This window comes from Ictalurus punctatus, chromosome 8 (assembly GCF_001660625.3).
Source record: "Ictalurus punctatus breed USDA103 chromosome 8, Coco_2.0, whole genome shotgun sequence".
Classification (NCBI taxonomy): Eukaryota; Metazoa; Chordata; class Actinopteri; order Siluriformes; family Ictaluridae; genus Ictalurus; species Ictalurus punctatus.
In genome coordinates this window covers 4483767-4500000 of record NC_030423.2, presented here as the reverse complement: position 1 = coordinate 4500000, position 16234 = coordinate 4483767, and the positions used below count along the sequence as shown (strand labels likewise).

Below are 16234 nucleotides of genomic sequence, written 5' to 3'. Positions count from 1 at the left end.
TGCAATGCCCTCAAAAGGGAAGGGCACACATATTATGTATACTGTTTTATGAAAACGACCCCCATATTTAAAAACTGGCATTCTGTTATGCATTGTAGCGCAGGGAACGGTTAAGCACCTTTTGAGTAAATTAAAAGGCATAAATTCTGTTTAGCGCCGACGCACTGCCTCCCCGAGCTCACGGTCTGTTGTGCTGAGCGGAGCGGAGGAGACGAAGGGAAGGGAAAGGTGGTGGTGCGGGGTGGGGGGGATAAGAGAGCCTTGGGTTGCTTTTCACCTTTCATAAATTCCAGCCCGGGGATTTTCTATAGCTAAAAAAAATAATAATTTGCAGGTTGGCAGCTCATTGTTATTCTGCGTAGATTGATGGCGGTCATTTATGCTTGGGGAAGTTAAGCGCTCCTGTCATTCCTGAAGAGCATAATTGGGAGGTTCCACAGGTCAGCTGCGGTGACGGTTTTCTCTTTTGATTAGTGTTCGAGTGATAACCAAACTTACAGGCGGCATGATGGATGGGCACGTGCACGCTCCAGGCAGGAGAGGTAAAGACACAGAAGCTCACCTGCCACCTTAAAGCAGAAGCAAGCCACCATTTGTCTCAAGCAGGCATATGAATTACAGTTTAGAAGCACTGGATACAATCAGGTCCAGAATTATTGCCACCCTTCATGAAAATGAGCAAAAATGACTAAAACATGCAGTAATATTTCCACGGTAAACATATTGGAAAGGTGTATGGTTTAATCTAAACGACACATAAAGAGTATTTAAGAAGTGCAGTTCTTTTTTCTGTATTAAAAAAAAAAAAAAATCGTTTCAAAACTATAGGCATCCCTAGAAATAATATTTGGTGAAGTCTTCCCAGGAGAAGTTTAGGGTAAGAGAGACAATCCCTGAAAAAAATCTTTTACATCCTTCACATATGGATCAAACCTGGACCTCTTCAAATTCTGAGCACGTAATGGCTATTTTAAACCATGGATTTTTGAGTTCTTTTAAACATTACTATGTTTATGTACAGTAGATGTATGATGATCTTGTTTAGAACTCTGTCTACCACTTTTCCCATGATAATGGAAGACAAGGATTTTAAAAGGAAATTTTATAACCTGAGTCGATAAAAATAAAACGATAGAATCGGCAAAAAATCGAGCTTCTGGTTCTTGAGGACGGTTAAAAATGTAAGTATGGCAATTAGTTAGCGTTTATTTAAAATGTTACACAGCCATATGTTGTTTAAAGGTTTTTGTATCGTTGTGTTTACTATTCTTTGTGAATATTGGGCACAATATCGCTGCGTGCGTTCCTTCCTTCTTTCTTCGGTCATGCTTCATCGAGCATATCGATGCATCTAGATTTCAAATTCACACCAATACAAGCGGTTTACGAAATGTCAAATGTTCTGCAGAATACATTACTTGGAAATATATTTGCGTTGTCAGGAAAATGTGACGGATTAATATAAATGGCTTTCATCCCACACAAGCTGGCCAGGAGTATAGCATGCTTCACCATATTTATCATGTTCAAATAAGCTTGAGTTTGTGAGGTATTTAATCTGTTTTAAATATCTCGGAAACCAATGGTATGGAGAACTATGACATTGTCGCCAACTTCCTAGAAGCTTTAACCCGTTTCTAACAAAGGCTTACATCAGCCAGAGCCTTACAACCGGGATCTGCTTCAGAGCACCTCTTAGATGGCCTTATCTGGTGCCTGGTGTTGGGGTTGAGCTCCTTAAAGTGATTGCATGATTCGAACACAGAGCTCAGACTGAGAGGTGAGAACTCTCGTATCACCCAGTGAGCTCTTTTCTTTCTCAGCAGCCTGCACAGAGCTGTTATCAGGTACACCTCCACCTGGGCTAGCTAAGATAACCCAATATTACCTACATATCTGTCAATCTCTTTGTTCAATTCCCCCCTCCCTCGTCCTCCCTCGTCCTCGTGCTGTCTTAACACACAGTTTGGATTTTGAGGACAGATTTGTGTAGCTCTTGTCTTCAGCTGCCTGTTCCGAGGTGGTGTATTTTCTGACCCGTGGTGTCTCTTGATGATAATTTTACCAATTGCTAGTTAGGTTTGAAAGAGGTCTGTTTATTCCCTTTACATTCCAAGAGACAGCTTGAAATTTGCTTAACGTGAGCACTGTGTTATGTAACCACAATTAGACGGAACAACGTCAGATGGGCTACCACTAGGGGGAAAAAATTGGATGTGGTCAACTGGAAATTCTATTACATGCTGGAATTAAAATGTAAAGAGGTCTGATGTTACTGTATAGTTTGCCGTTCATGGTGCTGTAAATCTCTGGAATACCCTGAAGCCATAGTCAATCCGGTTTGAGTGTTAACCAGAGAGATGAGTGTTCCATGTATTAAGTGTGTACAAACATCTTTGTCTTTGTGGCATTATGCTGAATGGAAGGTAAATCCTTCATTTGTGTAGCACAGAAATATTTAGCTGAGGGTTTTTTTTTGTGTGTTATAAAAAAAAAAAAATATTCATAGGTGTGTTGATTGACACCCATTGTAATCCTTGTCTCGCTGTCTTTCCATGCTAGTTAAAGGCTGGAGAGGAGGACGACGATGATTTTGAAGAGGTGCCGGAGAAGGAGGGTTATGAGCCACATATCCCCGAGCATCTGCGGGCCGAGTACGGTGAGTTTGTTCAGGTGCAGATGCCAGAGCTTCTGCATCGACACACACACTCACTCTCACTCACTCATTAGACATCAATAAGGCATAACGCTGCACCCAAAAGCCCAATAATCTCTAATAAGATGTCACAGCAGCCTCCAGGCCAATTAAGGTGGTGGGTGAAGGGTCAGTTTTTAAACCACTATTTCAGAAACCTCTATTCTGAAAACCTATATTTATTTGTAGATTTAAATTTACAGCGTTTAGCAGGCACCCTTATCCACAGTGACGTATAGAAGTGCTTTGTAGGCTCCATGAAAATGTATTATAGATTATGAGTACCTTAAATTTTCAGTAGGTTTACTTTTGAGCAAACTTTTGCTCATTTGTAATATTTGGTCAAATCTAAGATGCAGTTAAAGGTCAAGGTTGGGTATGAAGTTTGGCCATGGTTATTTTTGACAATAGGAGTATAGCAAATAAGGATAAAAATAAGGATTAATGGTTTCATTTTTAAAAAATTTATTTATTTATTTATTTATTTATTTATTTATTTATTTAACATTTTACAAATTCCTATTAAATCGGACATTTAATGGCACATTTATTGCAATTAACAGCACCTTTTAATAAACTCCAGTGGTTTTTTTTGTGTGTGTGTGTGTTTTTTTTAAATGAATTTGTTTTCCATCTGGTTTAAATCAATTAAATCCTAGAATCACCTGGGGCAACCAGTATAAATCTGTTTTGACAGCTGACTATTTGTACAAGCAAACGACTCCATCTGGGCAAGGACAACCGTATTGACAAGAAGCTGCACACACAAAGCCAGGGGTCAAAGACACCAAAGACAATATTTGACATAAAATCAAGTACAGTGTGAAATTTATGGCCACTTTGGCTAAGAGAAAATACCTTATGCTATGAAACGACATTAAAGAACCCACCGCATAACGAATACAGAGCTTGTAAAAGCAGTATATTTGACGTAGTTCTGATTTGTCGTCAATATTTGTTCATAAGGCTTCATGGTGATTAAATATGATGAGCCCTGCGGCAATCGTGCGTAGCGAGATATAATTCTATTATTTGTTACATAACGTGGCCACTGTCTCTCCAGGAGTATTAACTAAAGACTCATTAGGCTGTAATTTCCATGGAGCCAAGCTGCTTTGATTAGTAAAGTATGTAATGATCAGTGTGTCGGCCATGCCAAATTAACAATGCAGTGGTGTTAATGAGCTCCCATTAGCGCGGTGTTGTAATTTACAACACCCACCTGCCTTTACCACAGGATTGGGGGGGGGGGGGGGGGGGGTCTATTCCTGCACACACAGCCCAGGCAGGTTTATTCTGCTCTGAGCACGTGAACGAAACTCTCCGTTTTCTCTAAACCAGCTTGCAGGAATATGTGTGCTACAGGAAGAGAACACTGGGTATTAATGCTAGGATTTTGTATTCGAGAATATTTTAGAGGTATTTATATTTAAACATTAAGATGAGCTGATTTCTTGAACTCTGTCCAGAAGCAGCCTGTGCCTGTAATCCAGAGAATTATTGTTTTATTGTGAAAGCGTTTCAATCCTTACCTCTCTTCCATTCTCTGTGCTCCTTTCACTGCCGATCTTTTATCTATCCCTTTATCCCAGCTTTTCTGTCAGGACGTTATCTCTTTCTCAAATTTACATTTTAATTACAAGGCCTGCTGAACTCAGGAAAATCAATAATGCCACCATTGGCAGCACCACTCTGTGTCTACTGCTGGGCCTCTCTATTTCCTCTTATTGATTTATCTCTTTAACACCTGCAACTTTATTGCTTCAGACAAATAGCTACCATTTTGGTCAATTTGAACAGAAAAAGAAAGGATTTAGTCGAATTTCATGATCGCGTGGACCGGAGACTGGCTATGATGCCATAAGTCGTAGAGAGTCAATAAGCCCGGATTAACTGTATGCCCCAGGGATCAGGCTCCGGAAAAATGAAGACCTTTGCTAAACATTTTGTTTTGACCCTCGCCCACAGTGTGTGCTCTACACACAAGAATACTTCTAGGCAGTTTCGATTGGTGCATTGTGTGCACTTCCTGCATTGAAAGCTACGCTCATCATATCAGTGAACACATTCTTGGACACATTTAGAAGTCTTGTAATAGTCAGCAGGGTCCGGATACACACTGATGCCTCTGATGAGGTTTTGAAGTTGCGGGCTTTGCATGCGTGCTTTATGATGCACTGGTCAGGTGTTCCCTAATCAGACCCTTAAGAGATTTCCACCACCCTTTAAAGTTCTAATTCGGCCTCACTTCTAAGATTTGTGGAAGTGTGCAAGGTTTGGAGTCAGTCTTAGATCTCCGTGTCACTCTTAACCTCAGCTTAATCCTCCACATGCCCTGCTAGAACCCCCCCTCCCCTCCCTGCCCACCCAGGAGACATATTTCAGTAGTGTTGCTGAAGTGCACGTAGTGATGTGAGCACCAGGTTAAAGGTCGTAGGATTTCTCTCAGCTATAGTTCACTAAAATATGGCTAAATCTTTTCTTTATTTTCTGTTTTAGAACGGAAAAAAACAGTTCCGTATCTGCTGTAGAAGTGTAGATAATGGGATCTTTCATATGATGTTGTACAATAAGGTTCAACTGGAAAATAATAATACCACGTCGGGAATGTTTGATGCACATATCTAGAGCTCACCGGGGGGGGTTTTCTGATTTAATTCTCACAGGTCTTGATCCGATATCTTCTCCATCCACCTCTGTGGCTGAACTAAAGCCATCAAAGCCAGTGGAGAGACCTATAGCTCCACCCATGCCCTCAACTCTCGGCCGGCTTAAGAGCAGGAGATATGAAGAAGAGCTGGACCCTACATGTGCAGCTGCCACGCTGCGTATCCTAAAAGAGAAAGTGGCCACGGCAACATGTACAAGGTAATCAAGGAAATGAGACGAGTCGAGATCAAAACGTCAAACGTTCCTAGAAATGCCTTTAATTGCAGATTGGACTCCATATGGAATTGATTTGTGGTATTTTATCGCACGTACTTGATTTATGAAATAAAACTGATAATTGATTCATTTAAAGGTTTAAATTTTTCTCAATACAATTTACAGTTTCATTAACCTTTTGAAAGATTAACGGACATGTTTATAATATGCAACAGTTCTCAGAGAATCTCCCTCATCCTTTATCACTTTGTGGTTCTTCAGTGTGTCTGGAGGCTCTCCTGAACCCGCCACGAGCTGCAGCAGTGAACAGACGGAGGAGAAGGAGAAAGCTCCTGTCGTTTCTTTTGGTCTGGACCTCTACTACTGGGGAGAGGAGCAACCCACAGCTGGCAAGATCATCAAGTACAGCGGCAACTCGTCCTTATGATCACCTACAGCAAAGCTTGGAGAATACCGAAATTCTGAATGAAATTGAGCAAATGAAGAATGATGAAATTATGTAACTCGGGCAGTTCATAAATTAGTTTTTTAACGCCCTTAGAATAGTAACAGTAATCTACTTCTTTAGGAAATGTTATAGTTTCAGAGAGAAATTCAGGTTTATGTCATGTCTGGTAGCCACTAGAGAGCAGTGTTGTCGTCTGTTCAAGCTCATTCAAAACCCTGTGCATTTTATAGTTTTATATAACCACTGTACAAGAGCATCAGGTAGAAAAATGACATGACAGATGGTTCCTTTAGAAACTTTGGTATTACTCTGTGTACTCTGTGTGAGAGTGAAATCCTCGTCTGGTTCTCAGGAACATCTCCCAGCACCAGTTCTGGGTGCCTCACGAAGTGGAGGAGGAGGTTGAGAACGAAGAGCTGTCTGCACAGATGAAGTCCAGGTACATTACCTTTGCTGGACGTTTCCAACCTGTAGAGCACAAGTGCAAAGCCCCGCTGCCTAACGGCTCATTGTGTGAACGCCAGGACAGAGTCAAGGTAAGCACGAGACATGGCTTTCTGATGCATTGTAAATAGTATTTTTCCAGGCAATCGGAGCAAGTTGTGATGTTTTGTTTTCAAGTGTCCGTTCCATGGGTTAATAATTCCTCGGGATGAGATCGGGAGGCCGGTTAATCCAGAGGATGCAGCTCGTCTGGAGAAGGAAGAGTATAAACGCAGAGAGGAGCAGCCAGGTAGGACTTAGACTTTATATTTAAATTCGCTTGACTGATTTAAAAAAAGTGTACTTCTGTCAGTCCTGAGATGACAGCTGGCTGTAATATAGTAGTTTTTGTCTTGGGAAAACTTAGCATTGTAAGCAAATAAGCATGGGCCTTTTTGAGAAATGTGTGATTTATTTATTTTTTGCCATGTTTTCAAAAATTATTACTTTGGCTCAAAGAATGTTTTATTGACTCTGAGTCTGAGAGAACCGATGTGCTTTTTTAACCCGGTAAAAGCAATTGAGTTTGGAGTAGGCCACTGTTCCGGTGTCTTCAAATCCTCCTGTAACCAGGCCAAATCCTAAACACCCATTACCTCCACTCCTTCCTCATGGCATGCATTGAGTAGATAAAAGACAAATCACGGAGCATTGAAGAGGAGGGCCACTCCTGGAAAAGATGAACTGATGAAATCCCAGTCATCATCAATACCCTGATAATAGGATAGGCCGCATCTCGCTCTGCCCCTCTTTCTCCCCAGCAGACACTCTCTCTATTTCTCTTCGGCTGAGCTGGGCGCTAAAAGCCAATTAAGCGTCGGCTCCGTGCTGTCACTGGAGCGTCGGATGCGCTTTTCTCTGACCGCACTGACTTGTTAACAAACAGGTATCTGAGACAGCTGACTTCTGATGCCCGCTGACCACTGGCTTGTGAAATAGCATCTTTTGTAACTAAGTACACTATCGATCCCGCACCCCAACTCCATCATGCCCACTGCCCATCTCCACACCAGTCGTTACGGTAACCACAGAGGCACCCCCACCCGCTCTCATGCGATGCCAGTGAGCTTGCGGCGCCAATGGAGGTCCATCAGTTCCCTTACCGACCAACAGCTTCCCTACTGGGCCATTGATTTCTGCTTCAGCGCCTCGAAATGACCACCTTCAGACCCGTATGCTGTTGTTTTATTCACAGCAAATCAGGGGTTTTTTTTCTGAAACACAATTAAATATAATCGTTGAACAGTTTCGAACTGTTTTTGTACAAAAAAATAAATAAATGTAGAAACCTTGATTTTTATTGTACTTTCTCCATTTTACACACACACACACATATTTTATTTATATATATATATATATATATATATATATATATATATATATATATATATATATATATATATATATATATATATATATAAAAAATGTGTGTGTGTATGTGTATATATATTTGGTCATATGAGGTTGCATGTACTTCAGAGCCAGTGGTAAGAGTTAGACATATTAGGAACATGTAATGGATCAGTTTATTCCGAGGAAGAAAAGATGATGTGGATTATGTGATGACAGAGCGTTTGTCTGATTTAGAGTTTCTCATTGCTTGGCTTATCTGGTGCAGGTCAGTGTGTACGTACATGCTATGAACACCCAATATCACTTTTCCCAGAAGAAATGTCTTGCACCAAAAAAAAACAAAACCTATTGGGGTTTATGCACAAGTAAATAAATAAAAAAAAATATTTTTTTGAAATATGTTTTGTGACTTTTCCTGGATACTGGGCCATGGAATGTATTTACTGGCAAGTGATGAGGAGACTGTTTGGTTATTGATCTGGTAGGAATGCTGACAATTTTTTTTCCCCTCTCTCATCTAATAAATTGCCGTACACGTCCTAGTCTTATGCACTTTTCAAAGAAAATAAGATGACAAGGCGCGTTCTCGTACAGTTATTCTGGTGTGTGGGATTGAAGCAGCACTTGGGATGAAATGACTGCAGCTGTCACCTGCTTAATTCATGTGTGTGTGTGCGCGTGTGCGCATATGTGTGTGGGGGGCCCTAGGCTTCCTAACACAGCTGGAGCGGACATGAACTGTTGACAGAGCAGTCGGCCCTGCTGCACTTCAGTCACCAGCTTAACTTAATAAGAGGCCTCTTCTCTCATCTTCACAAGAACATTTGGGTAGTAGGGTTTCCACCTCCGTAGACCTGGATAGCCCTAACAACAAAAACAACACTAAAATTATTTTTTTTTAATAGCTTTTATATTTATGAATCTAAGGTCAGCCAAAAATGTATATTTTCTAAAGTATAGATTTAAATACTTCTGTTTTGTGTTTTTTTTTTATTATTATTAAAAAAAAATTTTTTTTAATGCACTAGAGCATTAAGATTTATTAAGATAGGATCTGTATCCCTAAAATGTAAACAAACAAACAAAGTGGCTGTAACGAGAAAATTTTTCATTTTGTGTACCACTGCAATGTGAAGTTAATTAGTCCTAATAAATAAAATTGCCATTATTTGGATATTTGTTATGTTTTGTTTGATATTAGTGAATACTATTTTAGTAACCTCTTTTTTTTTTCTGCTCAGACTGGCGAGACCCAGAGCTCATGAGGGAGATTGAAGCAGCTACGGGTGAAGATCTGGGCTCTTCTAAAACTTACGGAAAAGGCAAAAAGGCTGGGAAAGGAAAGGGAAAGAAAAGGAAGCATCCCAACCTCACAGACCTGAAGCAAACCGCCAATACTTCTCGCTCAAGGCTAGAAAAGAAGGTCTTTAATAAGTAAGCAATTAACTTTTCAGCTTCTCTGATATAAGATGGCTTTATTTGATGTATTCTATGGGGGGAAAAATAGCAACTGATCTACTTGATATAAATCAGTAGAATATATTGTAGAATTTGTTGTACTCTGAATACCATAGTGAACCATATTTAAAAGCTAAACCTGTGTCTTTGCAGGAGCTCCATGAAACGAATAGCGGCGGTGATGAACAAGATGGACACGAGGAAGCATGAGAAATTCGCCAACCAGTTTAACTACGCCTTAAAATAAGATGCAAGATATTCTCCTGTCCTCAAAACTGTGATCTCAGCTCGACCGAAGTGTAAAAAAATAATAATAATAAAAAAAGCTAATGTTCATGGTTTTATTTCTAAAAATGTGAAATTAAATAATATTTAAACATTTCTTTGTATTGTGCTGTGATAATGTCATATATGATTTTGGAGACATTTTTAATATTTTACTGTAAAATGATGCTGTTGGTATGTGATTTATTTCCCCACTTAAAATTATTATTATTTTTGTTATTTATAATTCCCAAGATCTAAGACATTTTTATTGAAATTTCTTCTAAGCTGGGTGTTTTGCAGTCCTGTTTTTCTCTAAATGGCAGTGAGTTGTGAAATTTTTTAATCATTTTCTATTTTCATGTATTTCTATTTGTTTTTTTTTAAATAAGTATAAAAAAAAAAATCAAGCGAAAAACAGTTGTTTCTTTGACGTCTATATTTCCAAATGCTTTAAGGATAGTTTTCTCTTTCTATTCTAGTGACGTCCCTATAAACTCAGCTCCTGCACTTCTGCGTTCAGATGAACGTTTTATTCCGGTGTTGGAAGAAACGTTGAGTCGGTTTATTATGCAAAAAAAAAAAAGAAAATAAATAACTGCATTAATGGTAACAGTCCAAGTTTCAGTGTAGCGCGTTAGAGCTAATCTGGGATGTACTTGGGCTCCATTAAGTCCACACACACACACACACATAATAAAGTCTTAAATGTCGACCTGATCCGTCAAAGTTTATACTTTTAATATTAAGACACAGAATCCCCGCCATGCCTTAACCAGTAGTTTATAGTACAGAATTATGAATATAGGTTAATAAGTTAATGCATCTGTTTGAACAAAATTGTTCTAATCCCATGGTGTAACAATTACAAGGTTTTTATAGATGCAAATATTTTCATGAAAAATTAAGTATTACTCAGACTTGTAGTGTTTTTTAAAAAAAAAATATTATTATTATTATTATTATTATTATTATTATTATTATTATTATTGTATGAGAACTTTCATTGTGAGCAATTTAATAGTTTTAAGTCTGCTGACTTTGATGGACGAAGAGGAGTCTCGATAAGAGGAGGATCTCCATAGAGGCTTAACCACAGCAAATGAATTTGAAATAAATTTTCGAGTTAAGAAAAGTGGAATGAAAAAAAAAGAAAGAAGAAAAGCACAGGATGTTCTAATCCTTTTAGTTTCGTGGTCGGTAGGCATTTGTGACAGACATTAAAAGCAATAATGTATAAATAATAATAATAATAATAATAATAATAATAATAATAATAATAATAATACAATTTATGCAGTCGAACTTAAAATAAGGAATCATCCAAAAGTGATTTCTTGTATTCTGAAGAAATGTTTTCACTCAAACAATAAATAACATTAAATCGGTCTAAAAGTGAAATTGATATAATCTGTATTCCGCAGTTCTACACACGGCAAGAGTCTTACACAAATATTCGTTTGACGCATGAAGTAGGACACTAATTCTCTTTTAGGGGAAATCCCAAATGTGTGTTTTATTTTAAAAATTCGTGTTTTTTTTTTGTTTTGTTTTTTTGTTTTGTTTTGTTTTGTTTTTTCAAATTTAAAAACAGGGCTGTGAAGGGTTAAAAACTCCCATAACATTATTTAGATTATTTCAGGATCGACAGGACCATGTGATCCAATTAACTACAAGAGCACACAATATAGGCTAAAATCCATCTCAAATACACAGCAAAAACTTGCACATCTCTCCATTGGCATTATTTCAGAATAACGCTCGTGGAATTGAAATGGAAATAAAACGTGGTATGTGCACCTCGTTGATAAAGGATCTGTAGCCTATTAAAAGTGTGTAAAATGTTAATGTGTAAAAAATCAGCATTTTTAAAAAAATTTTTTTATTTTTTGCGTCACGCGTAGGCTAAAGTTATGTCATAATAATGTATAATACAGGCTGTAGTAGGCTGTTAATGATATTATATATTGCGTTATAATAATGTATAATATTATTATAAGATATATTTATAATAATTATAATCATAATAATATTATAAGACCATACAGGGAAGGTTTTCGAGAAATTGCTTCTGAAAGCCGTATATTAAAAAAGGGGGTTTTATTTAAATTCTTTTCAAACCAAACAATGAAATAGCATGTAAAATTTGGAAATAAATAACCCTAAACATTTAAAAAGTTCCGAATCGTATTTTAATTACACAGATTCGTTTATGATTTGGATACATATCTTCTTTCTTTTTTTTTCTTCTTCTTCTTCTTTTCTTTTCTTTTTTTTTCTTCTTTTTTTTTAAATTCCCACTGATTCCTTACTATTTGCGCATTTGCATTCAAAATTAGTGCCTAACATATATTCGTGATAATATTTACAGTCTGAGCCAGGAAAATGCTCACATTTTAGTGATTCAAAACCTAACGAAATACCACTTCTGGAATCAAATGTAGGTATAACGACTTGGACATGAGGATAACTGGAGCTGTCTGTTGTGCGTCAGGGTGACTTTCAGGGGTTGCTGCTGTCCGACACGCTCTCGAGTACATCAACAGTTATTTCAGCATTTTAGCATTTTAGTCTTCTCTCATGCATCGAATGCTTTGGAGAAGTTAAGCTAACAGAAAGTGCCTCAAATGATACACATCCCTCCTCCTCCTCCTCTCCTCCCCGTCCGTGTTTTGGCCATCACAGGATGGAAAGTGCGTTGCTCGGGGTGTGCCAGTTCTGGGGTTTGATCTTATTTCAGTGTATTTACAGAAGAGTGTTCTTACAAGTGCGGCGTGTAAAAGGCGGGCGCTCCGTACGTCTGCGAGCTCAGCATGAACGGGGACAGTACTGCATGACTAGGCAGGAAGGGTAACTGAGTAGTGCACATTAGTCCTCCAGGTGTGTGACTTGGATAGCTGGTGTGCATTGATAGATGACCGCTCATGGGTGGAGACGGACTGAGGGGACTCAAGCCGCCCAAACCGGCGCCCGGTCCGTTCGGTCCTCCTCCACCGCCACCACCCGTCGGAGCGCTAGTGTCTGCTCCCGGGTTCTGCTTCTTCCACTTTGTCCGGCGGTTCTGAAACCAGATTTTCACCTGCGTCTCCGTTAAACTCAGTGACAGCGCCAGGTTGAGGCGCTCGCACACGGAAAGGTAGCGCGTCGACTTGAACTTGTTCTCCAGCGCCACGAGCTGCTCGTATGTGAACGCAGTCCGAGCTCTTCTCGGCTTTCCGGACTTCGAATCCGAGCCGGAGCGTTTTCTCTTCGGCTTGCCTTGTTGGTTCTGTCCATTTGAGGAGGACTGCTGGCTCTGCTGGCTGCCCGGACTCGGGCTTTTCATGGCCGGGTCCTCGTCCTCTCCGTCGGGGTTTCCGGTGAGCGCGCCGCTGCTCTCCTCACTGCACAGATCATCCTGCAGCTCGCTGTCCGTGTGATTCCCACGCGCAAAATCATTCTCACACTCTGCAGATCTGAACACGAAGCCATCCTCTGCTGAAAAACAATTTGCACTGATGCATTATTCACATTCTTATAGCCTGAAATAAAACCGTAATGCGAATAAATCCACATTAATTTGTTAGTAATTTCTCATAATTATGATTGAACCAAATCCTGTAATGAGCTACATTAGAGTATGTTTTACTAATGCAATGATTACTGTAATCATTATATATATATATATATATATATATATATATATATATATATATATATATAGACTAATTAATTACACACACACACACACACACACATATGTTTTACTAATGCAATGATTACTGTAATCATTATATATATATATATATATATATATATATATATATATATATATATATATATATATGTATATATATATATATATAGACTAATTAATTACACAAATTCCATGAACTATACCCGAGTATGAACTTTATTATATGAAATAAACAAGCACGACCAATGTTTTTTCTGTTTTTTTTTTTTCTTTGTTTCCATGTAAACAATAAAATGCATTTAGGCCTAAATCAGAAACTTTTCCATACATTTTAAATATGTATCATTTATTACTTTTCTAACTCAATGTCAGTTTTATTCTAAAACCAAATGTAATATGAGTATTCTATAGCCTATAGAAATAAACTGAACAGGAAGAGGGTTTTTTTTTTTCCTTAAAGGAAATAAGTTAAAGCATCCATTTGCGTGTCTTGACGCGTTAAATGTTGCCGTCTGAACCGCGTTTTTTTGTATAAGGTTATGTCTTATTAATCCAGTACAACCCCTCTGTTAAGGTATACCTACAGTCTGCAGTCATGCTTTGAGTTTTCTATATTGCGTCTAATCAGTTGCACAAACTCTCCTAAATATAGCCTAGGCCTGTTTGAAATATCAGCACATGTGCATTCAGGATTCGATTGTCGGTTTAGGATAAAGGATGAAGGATACCTTCTCTTCATTTTCACTATTCAGGCTTGAGACAAAGCCATGCAACACGGAAAAGAAGAAGAAGAAGAAGAAGAAGAAGAAGAAAAACAATTAAACTCATTCGATCAGTTAATTTAGCGCTGATTGGCGCGTTAAGGACGCGGGATAATGGGGAAGATCGGCCCAGAGTGGCATGTGCAACGGACAGGTCGATATCCTATTATCGAATCGAGTATATCTCTTTCAGGCAGCTTGCAAACTCCTCCTCGACATCTAAATTATAGGGTCAAATTTCGGATAATTACACGATTTAAACCTGTTATACTTATTAAGAGAGATATCGATCACGACGCTCGAAGATGCACAAGATAGAGGAACAGCACTTACCTCCAGAAACACACAGTCCAAACTTATCGTGCATTTCAATTTGGAACTTTTTAAATAATTTATTAAAAAAAAAATAATAATAATAATTTGCCTCACAAGATATCGACAGTCGATGGAAATAATTGATCGGAAATAAATAATAAATGTATTATAGCGTTCTCCAAACAGTCATTTAATTATTAAATGAAGATGGGAAAAGGTCTGATCTGCCTAAATTCTGACTGCAAACTTTTCTTTTTTTTTATCCGACGTTCATAAATACATTTCTTCTTCTAAACACTGTGGATTTTAAGACGTAGTTAATTACACTACAAAAGTTTAATGAAGCTGTCCCACGACATTTAGGCTAACCTGCTGCTCAGTGAAACGTAAACACGGTTCAAAGTGCAACTCCAAGCTCTCAGTTTCACCTCTTTGAATGGCTTGGAAATGACAAGAGAGTAGCCTGCAGGTGTATGTTTATTTAACACTTACTTAGCATCCCGGACGATTTCTTGCAGTCGTACTCTTCGGGATATGCTTTCTGATCTGCTGCGTGATTGGAATCTTCGCCTCTGTTTTCTGTCCCGAACCCACAGCCGGAGTCACAGCCTGTCCTGTTGGCTGGCTGCCTTTTGCTTGTGAACTTATTTGGGTCCAAAATGTCCAGCACTGAGAACGAAGTGGTCCGAGGAGCGCTGGCTGGAGGAAGCGCCGGTGCGTCCTGGCGCACGGAGTTCTCTCGGCTTTCCGCCTGAAGCACATCTCTGGCTGCAGGGCAGGAAAACACAGCCAACTCACCGGAAGCGATGCGCTTTTCCCCGTGCGCGTCCATGTCCATGCTTTCCGGAGACGCGACCACGATTACTGCTGTTTGTGCAGCGATGCCAGTCGTCGGCGGTTCGATGGAGATGTCGCCCACCTGCACTTTATCCCTATTCATAGTTTCTCCCACTAGAAACGTATTCGGCTTAAAGCATGCCGGTGTGTGTGTGTGTGTGTGTGTGTGTGTGTGTGTGGGTGTGTGTGGAAAAAAATTTCGGAGCTCCTCACACTCTCAGTAGTGCATACAGCGCTCTATCTAGATCCTGTTCAGCACTGTGTGTTGGAGTGGACAGATGCCCGCTGGATGGATGTTGATCTCTCTTGCACCGGTTCTCTCTCTGTTTTTTTTTTTTTTTTTTTTTTTTGGGGGGGTGGGTGGGGGGTGGGGGGTTTAACCACCACCCCCTTTTGAGTTCTCCCCCCTTCACCCACCCCCCACGTTTATGTCCCGCCTGTGCGCCCGTTTGCTCTCTCACCCCCTCCCCTATATCCTTCTCTTACCCCGCCGGAACCCACGCACAAGCGCTACGCCTTATTTATGTATTCATATTCTACTGTGAGCCGTAATTGGCTACAAATTAATCCCGCGCCTCTAATAGCCTATTATCTCCGTCTGCGGCCGTGAGAAGCGGCGGAGGCGAGCGGCGTGTGAGCGATGATGTGGGCCGTTGATATACGCAGCTGTCAGCTCACTTTCAACGTTAAGACCACTGGACTGGAAAGTCACTAAATAGGCTTATTTTTCCCCCTTCCTTCCTTCCTTCCTTCCTTCCTCTCTCGCTTCTCCATCGGGATTGAGGTTATGATAATGTTTGTTCAAAGAAATATTTATAAGAAAAACAAGGCCTTTATAAAAGCATCTCGTCAACCAGATTCAAACAAACCACGCCAATTAATCAAAAGAATATTTCCCCCCCAAAAAAGAATTCTGATAGTTTACTGCACTTGAATATAGGCTAATCTTCCTGGGTGAAGCCCAAAGTTAACCGCATTCACTCCAATAAGCAATTATGTAGCCATTAAGTAATTAACAGACGAATTAGGCTCACTGAAAACTCAGTTTGTGGTCACAT

General features: G+C 39.4%; 2 protein-coding genes across 3 annotated transcripts in view; one reads left to right on the top strand and one right to left on the bottom strand.

Moving 5' to 3' along the window:
• The window catches only part of uvssa (UV-stimulated scaffold protein A), a 26815-nt gene extending 17111 nt beyond the window's left edge, over window positions 1-9704 (top strand). For both annotated transcript variants that reach the window (XM_017473757.2, XM_017473755.2), the window contains exons 9-15: window positions 2563-2659; window positions 5362-5563; window positions 5843-5983; window positions 6382-6565; window positions 6651-6762; window positions 9107-9299; window positions 9477-9704. In XM_017473757.2, coding sequence (XP_017329246.1) covers window positions 2563-2659; window positions 5362-5563; window positions 5843-5983; window positions 6382-6565; window positions 6651-6762; window positions 9107-9299; window positions 9477-9570 — 1023 coding nt within the window. In that variant the 3' untranslated portion in view covers window positions 9571-9704. The remainder of the gene's footprint in view (window positions 1-2562; window positions 2660-5361; window positions 5564-5842; window positions 5984-6381; window positions 6566-6650; window positions 6763-9106; window positions 9300-9476) is intronic.
• A 2052-nt stretch (window positions 9705-11756) lies between these two features.
• Window positions 11757-15416, bottom strand: nkx1.2lb (NK1 transcription factor related 2-like,b). The gene is made up of 2 exons (XM_053682426.1): window positions 14832-15416; window positions 11757-13061 (listed from the first exon to the last, which is right to left on the bottom strand). Exons 1-2 carry the CDS (start codon window positions 15277-15279, stop codon window positions 12349-12351), a joined length of 1161 nt encoding a protein of 386 aa, XP_053538401.1. The 5' UTR covers window positions 15280-15416; the 3' UTR covers window positions 11757-12348.
• Window positions 15417-16234: the final 818 nt, after the last annotated feature.

Coding starts and splice junctions, on each gene's coding strand:
- nkx1.2lb (XM_053682426.1), bottom strand. CDS start 15,279: ATGAATAGGGATAAAGTGCAGGTGGGCGACATCTCCATCGAACCGCCG. Junction 13,062..14,831: donor GAAATCGTCCGGGATGCTAA/GTAAGTGTTAAA, acceptor GTTTTTCAGCAG/AGGATGGCTTCGTGTTCAGA.